The sequence below is a fragment of the Mycetomoellerius zeteki genome, unplaced genomic scaffold (assembly GCF_001594055.1).
Source record: "Mycetomoellerius zeteki isolate Tzet28-1 unplaced genomic scaffold, Tzet1.0 scaffold164, whole genome shotgun sequence".
NCBI classification, from domain to species: domain Eukaryota; kingdom Metazoa; phylum Arthropoda; class Insecta; order Hymenoptera; family Formicidae; genus Mycetomoellerius; species Mycetomoellerius zeteki.
The window spans coordinates 1,372,998-1,390,099 of record NW_017256594.1 but is presented as its reverse complement, the minus strand read 5'-3'; the positions used below and the strand labels follow the sequence as shown (position 1 = coordinate 1,390,099).

The 17,102-nt window shown below is 40.6% G+C and overlaps 1 protein-coding gene across 2 annotated transcripts in view; it reads left to right on the top strand.

Annotated features, from left to right (window-relative positions):
• Positions 1-16,816, top strand: part of grh (grainy head) — a 33,821-nt gene extending 17,005 nt beyond the window's left edge. Inside the window, exons 3-12 of one of the 2 annotated variants that reach the window (XM_018445739.1) lie at positions 173-565; positions 5,267-5,523; positions 8,361-8,529; positions 10,105-10,216; positions 10,548-10,642; positions 10,903-11,073; positions 11,213-11,398; positions 12,698-12,922; positions 14,454-14,518; positions 15,823-16,816. In XM_018445739.1, the coding sequence (XP_018301241.1) occupies positions 173-565; positions 5,267-5,523; positions 8,361-8,529; positions 10,105-10,216; positions 10,548-10,642; positions 10,903-11,073; positions 11,213-11,398; positions 12,698-12,922; positions 14,454-14,518; positions 15,823-16,096 (1,947 nt within the window). In that variant the 3' untranslated portion in view covers positions 16,097-16,816. Of the gene's footprint in view, positions 1-172; positions 566-5,266; positions 5,524-8,360; positions 8,530-10,104; positions 10,217-10,547; positions 10,643-10,902; positions 11,074-11,212; positions 11,399-12,463; positions 12,923-14,453; positions 14,519-15,822 lie in introns of both variants that reach the window. The other variant, XM_018445740.1, reaches the window with a different exon arrangement.
• Positions 16,817-17,102: the final 286 nt, after the last annotated feature.

Below are 17,102 nucleotides of genomic sequence, written 5' to 3'. Positions count from 1 at the left end.
ATTGCATATCTCGCGAGTTCCACATCATCGCGCGGTCTTTTTTTCTCCATAAAAAGATGTGTGAATGCGGCGGTGGAAACGCGGGAAATCGCGATCTCCTCGAGGTGCGCCAATCGCGGCGAATCGTGCGAACGTGGAGGAAAATCAATCGCAATTGATGATGGGTGTACAGGTGCAGCAGTACGGCAGTCCTTACGACCCCTACACGTCGTGCAGTCCGAGGTTGCAGTCGACTGCCTATACGTCTACGTCAGCGACCGGGACGGGAAATGCAACGGCGAATCCGGGTGGCGGCCTCCATCAGGAGGCGACGACGGTCTACGTCGCTGGTGACGCATTGCCGCCACTTGCGTCGTCGAGCTCCACTTCCTCGCTGTCCACCACGACTGCTTCGTACACGAGGTACGAGGTTGTGCCGAGCTCATACGCTACGACACACGCGATACGCTCGTCGTCGAGTAGCAGCAAAGTCCTGACCGTTGATCTCCCCAGCCCCGATTCTGGCATAGGCGCCGACGCAGTGACGCCCAGACAGGATCATCATCCAACCACGGCCCTTCATCAGGTAAGCACGATTTCATTCCTTTTATCGTTTGATGAATTCCTAACCCGCGTGGTGCATCCAGCTTTAACTTTTAGAGGGTCTATTTTTAAAGTCTTACAGCTTTTCTTTGGGTAAAATTTTTTTATAATTTGTTATCTCATTGTATTGCTTCAAAATATTGATAATGTTTCAACAGTACTATAATGGCTTTCTCGTTCTATAGAGATTAAAAGTGAGATTCTCTTGTACGTCGTTAGCGTGTGTTTTCGAGCACAAGTAGGCGTGGATGCGTTTACGAGTTATATGTCGTTAACGATCGAATCGAATAAAGATCTCTCGTTTTTTCTGATACGATAAAGTCACTAAAGGTCGGATGCTAGTATAAGTCCAAGGTGAAAATTACCATGATTAAACGGACAAACGAGTATGAGTTGGACAAGAAATTCCACAGAAGAAATTTGCTGACATCTCATAATATAAGCAGCTAACGTAAAGCTCGGAACACTGAACGTAGAGAGCTAAAAAGCTTCCAAAATGGAATAAAACGATTCCCTCGCGTGTAACATATTGCTCTGCCACGTAATATTAACACTGCCCAGGCGTAAGATGATGACACTGGAGTTAGCCGACAGGGACGATCGTAAATGGCTCGCGTCTATATAAATTGCAATCAGCAGGCGACGTAACCAAGAGCAAGCCATGATCGGAGCGGGATCCTGCGGCTGTCTCGTCAGCGGGGATCGAAGTTAACGGATTGCAGGGGGGATACATGAAGAAATATTTACTACTCGGAGGTGCTCGCTACTGAATTACGCGGATAGCGTGCCGGCAGCGTCATTAATTGCCCGGGAAAAATGCTCCGGAGCGTTTGGCCGAGACAGAATCGCTGTGCCCCGAGACGCGGAATGATCGTAACTCAATCGAGAGCTGCCGTATAGAGGCAGCGATGGGAAACGATGGCATCATCTGCAGCCGCTCCCGCGCGCTATCGTTTTCAATTCGATCAACCACGGTACAAATGACTTCGCCCACGGCGCCATAAGCGATCGCGATGCAATTAATCTCACGGCGCGATATCGTAAATATCGTTCGTTAACGCTCGGCCGGCTCTTCCCGGCTTCAAAAGACACCTTCGGTACATTAATATATGCGGGTATCAACCGTTATCCTATTGCGAGCATATTCGCACGCGGATATCGCGGATATGCGTGTCGGTATTGCTGCGTTATGCTATCGTTTTCAATGCGATTTGTCAAGTAAGTGCTTTCGCCCACGACGATGCCTCACCCGCGAGAGAGAGAGCCGGACTCTCTCACGCGATTAATTCCCCGTGTCTCTTGCAATGCACGCCGGGCACGGTATTACGCGTAAAGCGTTCTAAATACTGACAGATCGAATGCGTATGCACGATCGCCGCTCTCGAAGCAATTTGTCAAGCAAGTTTTTCCGTCTTAACGTCGCGTACAGTTAACTTACTACGACGCAATAAATTTGGAGACGCTAATTCTATACGCTAATATTATATCGCGTGTAATACACTAAAGGAGCAATTATAGTATCTTAGATTACGGTAAATCGCAAAACTCAGCCGTATCGAAAAAGCGAACCTGTTCCTCCGGTTCTTAAAACTTAATATCTGCTAAAGATTTTTCGTAATAGACATGTTTTGCTAAAGCGACCCTCTTATCAGCCCCTCATTTAAAGATCAATAAATAACACCGTAATAGTCGCAAAGTCCATTACGGTAAGATGTGTACTTAATATTAGAACTTTATTACATAATCGGACGGCCCGACACACACACACACACACACACACACACATCCACAAATTTCTTAAGGAAATAACATTAATTTCAATAAAACTGTAATCGTATCGTGTTTTCATGAAAAAAAGACTTTGGAAGTCTTTCTGAATTTATCAATTTTATGTTAGGCGTATCTGATTCTTTCTATACGAATCTCGTTCAATTAAACGGTAATATAGTCGCTCGTATCATTTCGTTTAGTTCTTGATCGGCAGTTCTTGACACAGGCAATTCGTCATTCTCATGTACTGTTGCATATCTCGTCCACTTCCGGAAGCATTAATCGTGTCGCGCGCGTTACACGCGAGAGTAAGTCATTAGCATTGCAGTCGACATTACGAATTAGAAAGCACGCGTTCGTTCTGCTCCGCTTGTGCGCACGGCAGACGTTGAAATAAAACCCGAAGCCCCGGGTCGGGCGGATTAGGTATCGGATGTAAGTGCTACTGAAAACCGATCCGCTCGCCTGATCGGCACGCTTGTGTTATGCACGCAATTAAAACGTTGATATTCAAAGTGGGTAACACATTAAATTTTCCCGTCCGCGCGCGCTCGTTTTATCTCGCGATTAATACGCCTTCCACCGACAATTTTCTTAATATTTGAGAAGCGGTGCCGCTCTGAATCGCACCGAGATAACGTAACACGGCCAATTATGACCACACGACGCAAATGATATGTCTATCTAATGAATTCGATGTCATGCCAGCAAAAAAGGATCTCGTTTAATTAATCGTAAATTTCCGATACACGTAGAGTGACGTCTTGTTTTAGTACGGGTCTAATATCATGCAAATTACATGTATTATATTTTAACCGGACCCGCGGATTTTTAGCTGGTTGTTACTTGGCTTATAAGATTAAGCCTGTTTAAGATATTAAATATTTATGCGCGTTTTCTCATCCGGGGCAGTCTTCGCATTTGCGTCAGTAATACACTGCGACTTAGACTTTGCATGAAACGTTGATTCAATTACTGCCTTTGACGTCTCAATTAGAACAGTACACCTCGACGATGAAATACGATAAGTAGATAAATCATCGGTAAATTGCGCATGTCGCGCATGAAATTTGCTTAATCACGCAATATGATAAAAATGGCGATCTATTAAATCCTTATATGTAGGTGTATTATAATAAATAAATTTATTTATCACAGAAAAAAAGATTTTATTGAAAGATCTAAAAATTTGCTGAATACAGAAAATAATTTTGTTAGATCATCAAAATAATTATGTTGAAAATTAAAAAATGAAGAGCAATGATACTGCAAAAAATTTTGATATTTCAACAACCAGTTTGAGTTTCTAACAAAACTATTTTAGTAGTCCAATAAAATTATTTCTGGATGTATCCAGAAAAATTTTAGATCTGTCAGTAAAATCGTTCTTTTCATGAAAAATTCAAATTTTTCTCGCATAATAAAAAATCTAAGGATTTCGATATGTTGTATTTTAAGTGTTAATCACGAAAATACGTTGAAAATATGTTGAATGTTAATTGAAAAATATATGACATGCGATTAAATTTTTGTTAACGAAACGTCGCGTCTCAAAACTGTTGTTGAAAGAAAATATGCGACTTTCATGCTTATTGCATCTCATACATTTAATGCATAAAGCATTTGAAAAATTCTGGAACGACGAATAGCTTTGTGCCGATGTGCGGTGGATTCAGTGGTTAGAGAATTTAGCAAGAAAGAAGCTGCCGTGATTTTTTTTCGGGATGACAGAGAGTTGAGGTAACGAGCTGCGGTAACCGCGTTGCATTGAAAAATAACTGCAGGCGACGCGCAATCGCATGAAGATGTATGAGGGAATAGGTCGTTTGGCAAGCCGCTTATTAACAGCTACGGTTGGAAGCGGGTGTGCGGATTGTGCGGTTGATTTTACGAGACCACAAAGCTCCTCTATTCTTTCTTCGTTCGCGCTGCCTTCGGCAGCAGTATACGCGTAGTGCGCAACGGAGTGCACGATCGAAAATGCATGAAAAAGAGCATATTAATGATAAATGGAAAAAAACCACTGTTCTTTCACTGCAATCCATTTGCGATATTTATATATCGAAATTTGCGATATTTATATATCGAAATTTTTTACAGTGTTATGTGTACCATAATCAACGAGAAAAAAAAGAGACACGAGACGGACGCATCGGGATAGTCACGTGAAATCGCGTGTTTGTGAGCTGTTAATCATTTATCGGTCCAGTGATCCCTTTAATCGGCGTAGTTTGAAATTTATCGAGGGATACTTGTGAGATACAGAAAAATCTAATGAAATGCATTGATATGCAAAATAAGACGCGAACGTGTGCAGATATTGAATCGCGATAATACTGCTATACGAAACGAATGACGTCGATAAATAATTAAGTTCTTATAAGATTTTTAAATACTAATTACACCGTAATCAGGGAGTATTTAAATTAAATGAGATTTAGTATACTCGTGCATGCGAACGCGTTTTATCTATGCTACGAGAACATGATCGGAAAAAATTGCAACTATCATTATTTTTACACGCTGTATCTCTTCTACATATATTAATGTTACGATACTATCATTATATTCGATTTGTTTTTTTTTCTTTCAAAAGAAATTAAAAATAAATTATTAGTTTTTGTCACGAGAAAGACGATAAAGCATCCGTTATCTCATTTATTATTTAAAATAATTTAAATCATTACTTCAATATAATTATATATTTTTCAATATTTTTATATATATAATTTACGGCAGATTTTCAAATTAAACAAGATTAAAAAAGAATTTAAAAATTCAGAATGCTTAAATGGAAGTTAAAATAATTTAAATTTATTAACTGGATTTCTGTATGTTTTATATATTATCCAATATGGTTCTTATTTTTTGTAAATTTTTCATAAATTTTTAATAAATTACATTTTTTTTCTAGTCGTCATTCGACTACACAGAATTATGCCCTGGCGGAACAACAGCCGGAGCAGCGGTAGTTCTCGAAAGTGGAGCGGTGATACACCAACCCCTGCAATTACAGCTGCAGCAGAACCACGCACAAGCGCAGGTGCAACGCAGCAACTTAGTGTCCACTGGTGCGACAAATCCGAATCCAAATCCAAATCCGCAGAGATCGCGGCCTTGGCACGATTTCGGCAGACAGAACGACGCCGATAAGATCCAGATACCGAAAATGTAAGTAGGCTCTGAAAACTACAGTTATCAAAAAATCGATGATCGAAATATGTATGTAATTCTTGAAGTGCTCTTTTCTAGCAATCCAAAAATATTTAATACGATATTTAATACAAGCGTTGATCTCTTTGGAATATATGAGAAGCTTAAGAAGCATCTTATTTTAATAGCTTCGTTTTGATTAAAAGTAGATATGCTTTTAGATTAAGAGCAAAGAAAACTTAATAGAATTACTTCTTGACATGATTTGTCCGATTAGGGATTGCACGGTAGTACAGGAATTATAATAAATATGCGTTATAATAATGATGTGCAAAGGCGAATGCTCAATTTGCTCGATCGAACAGTTAGATAAATAAGTAAACGGATATTGAGATTGATATATAGATATTTATCTATCAATTTATCTTATCACATGGAAGGTATGGAAGAGCAACGATAAAAGTTAATAACTTGTGCCACTCAGGACAAGCAATTGCGAATCCATACGGAAAGATTTTATTAAAGTATCTAAAAGTTTAGGTAGATATAGATACTGCAAATAATTGTATTTGGCCATCAAAATAATTATAACGTAGGAAACTCAAGTATGATGAGCAATACTATAAAAAGTTTTGACATTCTAGTAACCAGTTAAGCGTCTTACATAATTTTCAGATCTATATCTAGCTAAACTTGTAAACATTTCAGCAAAACCGTTCTTTCCATGCACGTAACAAAGAAAGTACTTCGTGATTGCAGATGAACGAACATTTCATTCTTAGCTCGTTCAGTCTTTATTCGCGAAATTTATATTCGTACTTCGTTTTATGAACACAAATGTTTGTAAGAAAATTATTAATAGTCCTAAGAATCAATTAATTCATACAAATGAAATATTATTATACGAGCAATTAATAATTTAATTAATATAACTTCTTATCGCGCATAATCGGTTCAACTAATGACAAAGATGGAGTTTAAAATACTTGCATAGTTGTGTAATATTTTCGCTTATACGTTGAGGCGTAATTTAACATGCTTTATTTCTTCTATAACTGAGAACTAATGGCGCCTCTAAAAACCGAGTCATAAATGTCATTTCTGTTTCACGAGAAACTAATATCTTCACTAACTGCCCGCTAGAAGAACTTTCCTGCGCCTCATACTCTGCGTACCCTTCATTTCCTTCGCGGTTCATCATATCCGCTTGCCAACTCATTTGATCTTCTTCTCCCATATCCATCCTTCCTAGCGATCTTTCTACTTCCCGTTTCGCTCCATCCGTCTTTTGTAATTTGTTGTCTTCCATTGTTAGAGCCGACCGCGTACGATCAGCGCTGCTGAATATTTCTTGCTCCATCTCTCTGAATACTCACCGGCGCGAGATGAACAATGATGTTAAAGTTATTAAGTCGCAGCCAGCTCCGAAGTCGACTCTGTTCGGGGTCGCGCCCGATCCGGGTCTGAAAAATCGCAGAGTTCGCCGACCACTCGCAGCGTGAAATCGAAATGTCAAGAGGGGTAGCCTCTCTCTTTTCGACCGGGTTCTTTTTCGCGTACAGAAGCGATAAAGTCAGACGGGCAGATGAGAAAGAGAGAGAGACTCGGTAGTCATGCGTAACCCACACAGGGAGTTGTAACAAGGTATACACATCGGGTAGGCGGCTGTGCAACGGTAGCGAGCAGCAAAGGCGCAGAGGAGGGCGTTCACCCGCCACGGTCAGTTATCGCCTCGCTCGCTACGCACGCTGCCCCCTGGTTCGTCCCCTCGGTTCCACAATGAAAAAAGAAAGAGAGAAGAACAGAGAGACAAAAGGAAAAAAAAGAGGATAAGAGGACCGCGCCACGAATACGAAAGCGTGTGTGCGCTTCGAAGACAATAAGGCTCTCTCTCTCTCTCTCTCTCTCTCTCTCTCTCTCGCGAGAATACGATAATAAATATATTCGTAAAGTTCGCCGAGGTAGCGATGGAGACCGGTATCGATAAATCGAGTTCGAGACGAGAAGTGGCAGCTTAACGATTACAGATTTTCCTCGATCGCGGCGGTCGATCGTTTTGCTCTCGTTTTTTCCATCTCGCGTCCACCTTCCTTCAACCATGCGCGTCGTTTTGTCGTCTCGTGTTTTATATATATATATATATATATATCACGGTCTCTCCCCTCAATCTCTCGAGTTATGGGCGTTCATTTTTCATAAGTTATCGGTCGCCCGCCTACCTGCGTGTCTTAGTCGCGGTCGGCGCGGAGATAAGCTCGATTAGAAGTCGCGATTTTCTCTTCCCCCCCTCCCTCCCCCTGGCAAGGTTGATGCGTGTCTGTCGACATCGTTCTTTTTTCAATTCGCGCGAACTCTGCGTTGCCAGCTTCCCAGGCTCCGAGGCCCTTCATTATCGTTTTGCCGCTATTAACGATTGGAATATTCATACTCGATTGCGGCCGCTTTTTTTTTCCGCGCGATGACGAACGTTCTAATTAGCAAAGATTTTGCGCGGTCTTGTTTGCCTCGCGCACGCATCGGTTGTTTTCCACGCGAAACGGCTTTAGGTATGTTTGTCTTGATGGCGAAGTAGGAATATGTTGGCGGAGAATTAGCCGATAATGACACGATAATCACTCATATTGCATCGCGCATTAATCAGCTAATTGAGCATTCGTTTGCAAGCTCGTAACCGTCTATTAAGTAAACGCGATTCAATCTTGACCGAGTGTGAAACAGCCAGCTGCATAATGACACATACACACACACCACGGAGATTGCTTCTTAAACGTGTGCTTTTTTTTTTTACGCGCGCACATATGTCGGAGCTGCGTATCCACGCTTCATTTGGGAAATCTTATTTGTCTGCTCTTTAGTTTCTCGAACTACGGATTCAAGTACCACTTGGAGTCACCGATCAGTACGTCGCAACGCCGCGAGGACGATAGAATAACGTATATCAACAAGGGCCAATTCTACGGAATCACGTTGGAATATGTGTCCGATCCGGACAAGCCGCTCCTCAAGGCAGGGCAGACAGTCAAGGTAAGAGCAAAAAGGATAATTGCACTGTTTGAATAACGACATTTGTATGATGATATATGTAGGTAGATATATAGTTTCGAAGATAGAGATGAATACACTGTTGAATTCACAAATTATACTCGATTTGAATTATTTTTAATCATTTTTACACTGAGATAAAAATGTGCTAAATGTTAATAAATATTTATTTAAATATTATCGATTAAACATTTACTTACAGTAAATAAATAAATTTAATTTACTTAATAAAAAAGTGATAATTAAATTAAATTAATAATTCTTGTATCAAATAAATATATCTTTACATTTGGTAAATATTTAGTCGGTATTATTTAAATAAATATTTATGGTTTATTAAAATTTAGTACATTTTTTCAGTGTATAGGTCGCCACTGCGGCTACTCAATATGTCGTTAATTTAACTAAAATAATGGAGTTAAACAATTTACTTAAGAAAATAGCAGTCCAACTCAAGAAAATATATTAAATTTAATTCAAATTTAGTTTATTATTTACTAATTGTAAGTGCATACGTTAATATGGACGTTGTTTACTTTAAAACTAATCACGGAAATGAATTGATTTACATTTTGACACACAAGGTTAAAACTAATAAAATGTTACTGTTTAACTCAAGGGGTTGGGTCATCATTGCTCCTTTAATATCTAATAGTGTAGCTGTTAATCAATGTCTAACTGTAACAATAAGCATTTGCACGGTATCGTTCCGTTCGCGTGACTGGAGAGGTAAAATTCGCGGAGACGATCGGCGTGCGAGCGGCGTGTCGAAAGAAGAAGTCAGACGGGATCGTTTGTTCTCGCGACTCTAATTGGCAGCCGCGGTGCGCACGCACCGTTAGCAATTTCCATTCTGATAAAGGTGGCGGATTCTTTTTCCGTCGTGTGCGCCGCGACGAGTTACGGCTTCCTCGTTAATTGCTAATCGAGCGTCGAGAGCGAGGCGTGTGGCGATTCGAACGGTATATCCGCGTCTCTCGCGGCGCGAGCCTCAAGGGAGATCGGTTAAGTAAGTGTAACCGCGTAACGCGAACCTCTTATTCACGGGCCTCTCTTTCCTTTCCGATCGTGCGCGCCCATATTTCCTCCGGTACGTCGGAGAGCGCGGTTCTTCGCCCATTCACCCGAATCACGAAAAATCCTTCCTCCGTCTCGGCGCTCTCTCGCCGAGTCGCCGCTCGCGGCGAAAACGTTCACGCCCGCGTGTACCCGGTCGAGCATGCGTCTGTCGCGATCGATGTACGTCTCCGCGTGTATCGCCGATCCGGGTGAAACCCGAAAGTTAACTTTGTGTAGACACAAGATATTTATTTATACTACTTCGCACATGCCAGGTTGATTATAAAATACGAGAAATCTCAAGCGATAATTATAAAATACATAAGGATCTTGAAACACATCGTGAAAAATATTTTACATGCGCGCATGTAAAATGTCTCTCACGATGTGTTTCCCTTGTCTTATCTTGTCGCTAGGAATAATGAATAGATAAACGATGACTCTCGATTTGTGCTCAATCTGTCATGTGATTAATAATTATTTACATGTGCTGCATAGAGCGTAGTAATGTTGATGTTCCGAGAGGAGAAGAGTCCGGAGGACGAAATCAAATCCTGGCAGTTTTGGCACGGGAGGCAACATTCTGTCAAACAACGGATTCTTGACGCTGGTACTTGAAATTTAAATAAAATAATATAAATATAAGTATTTAGTCTAGAAATAAATAAATAAGTAGAAATTATGTAAAATAGATAACAGTGATAGTTTTTCTTCATAAATTAATAAATCTTAATAAATACTCGATCGATTAAATCTCTAATTATAAATCTCTTGTACTTTGCGCAAGCCTACCTAATCTATAACGGACAAGCGGTAAGATTTTATCGCGGACGTATGCCCCGTTATTTTAATATTCTATCTAAAAGTCCCGAGAGTAGCACTAGCTATTTCATATTCCCCTGCATGATCCGCGAGTTTCAGAGTCACGTCCGTTGTTACAGACACAAAGAATAGCGTTGGCTTGGTGGGCTGCATAGAGGAAGTCGCGCACAATGCGATTGCCGTTTACTGGAACCCACTCGAATCGTCGGCAAAGGTAAGGAACGCCGGAAATGTCGATTCACGTTACCTTCTTAACGACATGTACATGCCTCTCCGCCCCTCTTTCCCGTATATATACAATATATATACATATATATATATATCTCGTTTATCGCCGTGCAATCTTGCGCTACGCGCAAATATCGTGTCGCTCGCGCATTCGATTGCATGGCCATTTAGCGGAAACGTTAATAAAGCAATTCCCGTGTCGCCGCCGCTGCCGCCGTTGCTACCTGTCCGATTTCTGATCCACAGATAAACGTGGCGGTGCAATGTCTCAGTACCGATTTCTCGAGTCAGAAAGGCGTGAAGGGTTTGCCACTGCATATCCAGGTCGACACGTACGAGGAACCACCGCCCCACACGCACACGTATACACCGCCTTCCCATCGTGGCTACTGTCAAATTAAGGTCTTTTGCGATAAGGTAACTGCTCTTCTGCATTTCCATACGTTTATCTCCCCCTCTTTTCTCTCTTCATTTGCGATGTAAATAACGCGTGATCGCTTCCTGGTCGCAATGTGATCGCTGAAATTAAGTTGAGAGATGATGTTGCTTATCGTAGGGAGCTGAGAGAAAGACCCGGGATGAAGAGAGACGCGCGGCTAAGAGGAAGATGACAGCGACTGGCAGAAAAAAGCTCGATGAGCTTTATCACCCTGTTACGGAGCGCAGTGAGTTTTACTCCATGGTCGATCTGCACAAACCGCCTGTGCTGTTCTCTCCACCGGCCGAACACGCCATCGATAAGGTAATCACATCGTTTTCTTATATGTTACGAACAAGTAGTAGTATCGATCAATAAGAATTTGCTGTGTTCTCACAAAAACATTGATTGCGAACATATTTAATTGCAATATTAATCCTCCATCGGCAATGTGAAATTTTCTTCGCATTGGCAACCTGGGTCTTTGAACTTCAGTACAAATTTTTATATCGTTTCGAGTTGTATAAAAATACGTGACAAAATTCCTATACATATATTTGTAAAAATTTTAACAAGTTTTTATCATAATAGAAGTCGGATTTAATTTTATTTGTATTTTACAGATTTAAATTTGTCTACTAAAATCACAACTAAAAAATCGAATATATCTTTAAAATCCAACATTGTCGGAGAGTTAATAATTCTATAAAAGAGATTGTCTCTCTTTACAAAAATATAATGAATTATAGATAAGGAAAACTTTTTTAATACGCTACATTAATATGCATAAAACTTGATATGAGACATCTACATTATTAATTTGTCTTTGATCAAATATGAGTGTGTTACGTCATCGTAGCATGTATCTAAATTAATTAATTGATTTAAAAACGAACTTAGAAAAATCGTATGGCATTCACAATCCTCTGCTCTCACCCCCGCCGAAACCCTGCACTATCCGCAACTCTTGCATCGTAAAGTAGTAACGTGGACTTTCTCGAGACAGCCTTTTGAATGTTATATCAATTCAGTTTAACGAACCGGAGTAGCAGCCTTTCACAGTATTTACTTTTATGTTTTTAGTTTTATTGCAATGAATATGTGAGTTGTCGTAATTAGTTATTACATTATGACTAACAGCATTATTATATGTAGCATTATTTTTTATTATCAAAACAGAGGAGTTGTTATATTTATATCTATTTTGCCGCCATTGACTTTCAAATTGTTCGCAAGTCGTCAATCTCTTTAACATTACATTAAGAAAAGAAATTAACGTCGCTTTAAAGTTACTCCTCGTTTTTTAATGTGAAATTTGAACGGGTCGTCTTGTGAAGAAAAGAAAAAGACGCAGAGTAAAAAATAAACCTTGTTCTTCTTCCACGACAGTTCTCGACGATGGAGTTGTCGGGCTTCTACGGTGGTGGCGGCGGCGGGGGAGGGGGTGACACCGACACCTCGTCCCTCAGTAACGGTGAAGGTGGAGGATTGAAGGCGGGGGGTAGCAGCCCCTATCCACCGCCATGCGCCCGGCCGAGTCTGCCGGCCCTCAAGTTCCACAACCATTTTCCGCCCGACAATCTCAGTAGCCTGCACGACAAGAAGGACTCGTTGCTGATGCAGGTGCAGGAGCTGCAGGGTTCGGTGCTGCAGGGGGTGCAACAGACCGGCCTGGCGGGCGCGGTGGTGTCCAATGTCGGTAATCGGCTGCACCTACAACAGCAGCCGCCGCATCTACGCCCAACGGACGCCGAGGAACGCGTCATGCTCTACGTGCGTCAGGAATCGGAAGATGTCTACACACCACTGCACGTCACACCACCGACGGTCCAGGGGCTACTCAACGCTGTAAGAAATATCCTAAGGCTCTTTTCTTTTATATCGCCTACACACATCGACATCTCACAACAAACATTCCCACGCAAACATTCGCGTAGAGAGGGATCTCAGAGACCTTTGCAGATCTGTGACGATTCGCACGATCCGCATGTATCTGCACCGTTCTCAGAGATACTTTCCAACGAAATATAGCGGAAGTTATAGAGCTGGTACATTAAGGCATCCGTTCTGCGTCGTGAACTATTAACGTCCGCAGTGTAGAGAAAATTATTGATCTTTACTATGAACCGTACACGAGCGTAACGTCAATTTTAGAGCAGGGGATAAATGTCAGTAATACAAAGTGAATATGCATAATCGAGGGGAGATATTGCAAATTTTGTATTAACTGAATGTTGATACTTGTCATTCGGTAGTAAAGTAGGCAAAATAACAAGCCCACTCGTAGAAATGGGAACGGGAAATGGAAATTCTCACCATTTTCATACCGCAACTGATAAACATACGGTAGCAGTGATGTGTTTTATGCAAAACACATTGCGCACCGTCGAATATACGCGACCGTGGGTGTTAATTCGTGATTACGCTGTCGTTCGTCGGTGAGGCCTGCTCTGGAAACAGAACGAGAAGCGAGACAATAATAATGCAACGTGCTATCGCTACCATCGATCGAGATACGCTTACCCGATAAACAACTTCCAGGCTTAATAAAGTCGCACGGCCGGAAAATAACTAATGCCTATTTCGATCGATACCAGAGTTTAGTTTCGCTTATCCAATACGCGTATATGATTTGATGAGCGCGGAAATTGTACACGCATACATACATATATATATATGTGCACATATATTTTACGTGCACATATACAAGCTCCACGAGAGAGTATGTATTACTCATGCATGTGAAAGCATATACTGCGCCATTATTAATACTCGTTCGCACTGGTCCACTCGCTAATTAATATTAATGCGCATGCATCACTGTCCACTGTGTCCAAGATCCTCATTAATACATTATCGATAATGCAAGACATACGATCATATTTATCCCTCCTCCTCCGCGGATGTGCGAGACTGTCGGCGGCTTTTTAACGATCACAAGATATGGACGTAAGAGACGCGTTATACCGATCAAAAGTAACGGAAGAAAAAAGTGGAAGGAAAAACATTCTTTCTTTCTCTCAAACGATTTCTCTTCTCTCGTCACGTTTCTACACGACCCACGAAAGAATGATCTAATTGATCCACGCGTGATCTCCTATCTTGGACCGCGCTCTAACCGATCCTGAACTGCCTCCGCGTTCTTGTGAGACGCGCGATATATATCTCTTCATCATTATGTCTTCCCGTTTCGATCTGTCTTGTCTACTCTTATCTCGCTCTATCCTTCTGTCTTTCTCTCTTGCTGTCATTCTCGCGGTAATGTTGCGTCTACCTACGCGCGTCTCGCGACCACTTTCTCGAGTGCGTGCGCGAAACGAAACGACGGTCCGCAAGCCACTATCGAAATTCTAATGTTCTACTTTTTTCTATTTTGCAGATTGAGTCAAAGTACAAAATTGCATCCTCGAGTATTAATAACCTCTATCGCAAAAACACAAAGGGGTAAGTTTAGTAGAGTGTCATCTTTACTTGCATGCACGCCTACGCGATGCATGCCATAACGGTGACATTGCCTGACTCTCTCCGCCTGGTTTGGTAGTCTTTTTCTCTCTTTAATTTCTCTATCTCACTCTCTCTCTCTCTCTCTTCTCTCTTTCTCTTTCTCTTTCTCTTTCGCTCTCCCTCTCGCCTATGATCGTGCCTCTTTCAAATGTCGGATACACGTTTCTCTGCGACATATGTATTTAAATGTATACGCCATTCTCGTGTACTATCTCGTTAAAAATGTCCTCTCTTTGTCGATCACCTTAACGCGAATGTAGTTGCACGCTGACTGCATCTCGCTACCGCTACGCACAATCACGCCTGATTAATCCACTAATCCTTCACGCTTCTCGTCTTCTGCCTTCCGTCACAAACGCACTCATGCACGCCTTGCCTGCCTCGCCTAATGTCGTCATGCGTCTCGTTCAACTGATTATTTATTCTGCCGGTATTTTTTCCAACATATATGTATATGTTGGTTACGCACTGCGTATTTCTGCAGGAACCTTTCCTTCGAACAGATATTCTTCGTTACTCGACATGTACATCTCACGTCATTCAAGCAAATCCTATCTTACGCTCTCTCTTTCTTTCTCTCAAGCTACGTATAATGCGGTGCGAACTCCACTTTTTTCATTTTGAGGAGATCTTGAAGATCCATCGCAAAACAGTATAGACATTTTGCTGTTATGATACTGTGATAATTCGATAACGATGCCATAACTCGTGAACTGTATGCAATAATTTCATTTTAATATCGTGAAATTATATTAAAGGAAAAAAATTATTATAAAAATATTAAATGTTATAGGCTACGTTCAACAAAAAAAGAAAACTAATCAGCGCTTAGTTATTCTTTAATATGATTGGTTCTTGCCTTTAGGTCTTGGTTGGATCTAAATGTAGGAAACAATCATATTAAAGAATTACTAAGCGCTAACTGATTAGTTTTCTCTGCTGAACGCAGCCATAGAAAGATTCATTGCAATACGAGAGCTTTTCTTATAAAACTTATTGTTGCAAAAAATTTTAAGCCATAAAATTTTAACATTTATTGATATCAAGAGATTTTGTTAATCATGTGCAATGAAAATTGTATGAAACACAATTCGTTCATCAAGTGTCACAATATTGTAGTGGCCAAAGTTACCGCGTTTGCATGCCAACTCGAACGATCACGTTCTCCGGAACGAGATTCGCTGCTTTCATTCGCGAGTTGAACCGAGAAGATTTAACGAGAATTTCATCGTACCCTGTTGCAGAATTACAGCGAAAATTGACGATGACATGATTCGATATTACGTCGACGAGGACCTGTTTCTGCTGGAGGTGAGCCACTCGCGGATCAATCCGGACAGCGAACGCAATCCGAACAATCCGGGTTCGCCGGGTGATCCTGGCGATCCGAGTGATTCTCCCGCCGGATATGACGTCACTCTCATCGAACTACCTTCATCGCCTCCACATCTACCACACTCACCCCTCACCAATTCCACACATGCACATGTGCATATTCACGACAACAGTAACACGTGAACCTGAACGAACCAGAAACGTGTAAATACGCCACGCAAGCTCGACGAGAACTGATCATTTGGATGAATGAAGGATCAGCAACCTCTTGCGTTGAATAATAACAATTACTAAATGAGTAGCGAATTTTTTCGCACCACGTTGAAGATTCTTGTACAGTTTACTCGATGATGTGCCTACCAAAAATGATCATCGAGAAAGATCCAAGTAGCAACGTGTTAATTATTTTCCAGCAAGAACAATCAAGAAGAGAATCAAGAGAGGATACATTTCTGAAGATCACTGAATTTTCAACGTGATAGTTCAAAGAAGAATCGATGCCACGTTATTTTAATCGTAATGTAACAGAGATTTAATTGCACATTTCGGGCAGATTTCGTTGTCGATGTTTTAGGGCTATAAAAAATTTAAATAGTAAAACATAAGCAGTAAAGGAAATTAACATGTTTGCTTACGTTTCACTGTTTAAGTTTTTATGTGCCATGGTCCTTATTACTGTTCTCCTCTTGCCCCTCGTATTTAAACAATGAGTTAATGGATACTTAATGAAGACGTCGACAACGAAATAAGCCGAAAATGTGCAACTAAATCTCAGCTTTGTAGTATAATATCACAGTCGAAGCCTATATTTGAACAGACACATTTTGAACAATTATCGATACAATAATTATTAGCGAAACGTTTACCAAAAAACTAATAAGCATGCGCTAAGAAATATTTTTAGGACCCTTTTACATCCAGTAGAAAATATATATTTTAAAACGTTTAAAAATATATCTCTGGTAAATATTCAGTCATTAACTTCAAATGGAGCTCATATTAAAGAACATTGCTTAAGCTTTAATAAAAAATATTATAATTAATATTTTATTATATACTTCTGCATAAGGATTACATATATATATATATATAATTTGACAAGATAAAACGTTATGTAAATATAAATGAAATAAGAACTCTGGAAATTTATTTTCGAAACGAGTTATTTATATACGTTATTTTATATTCC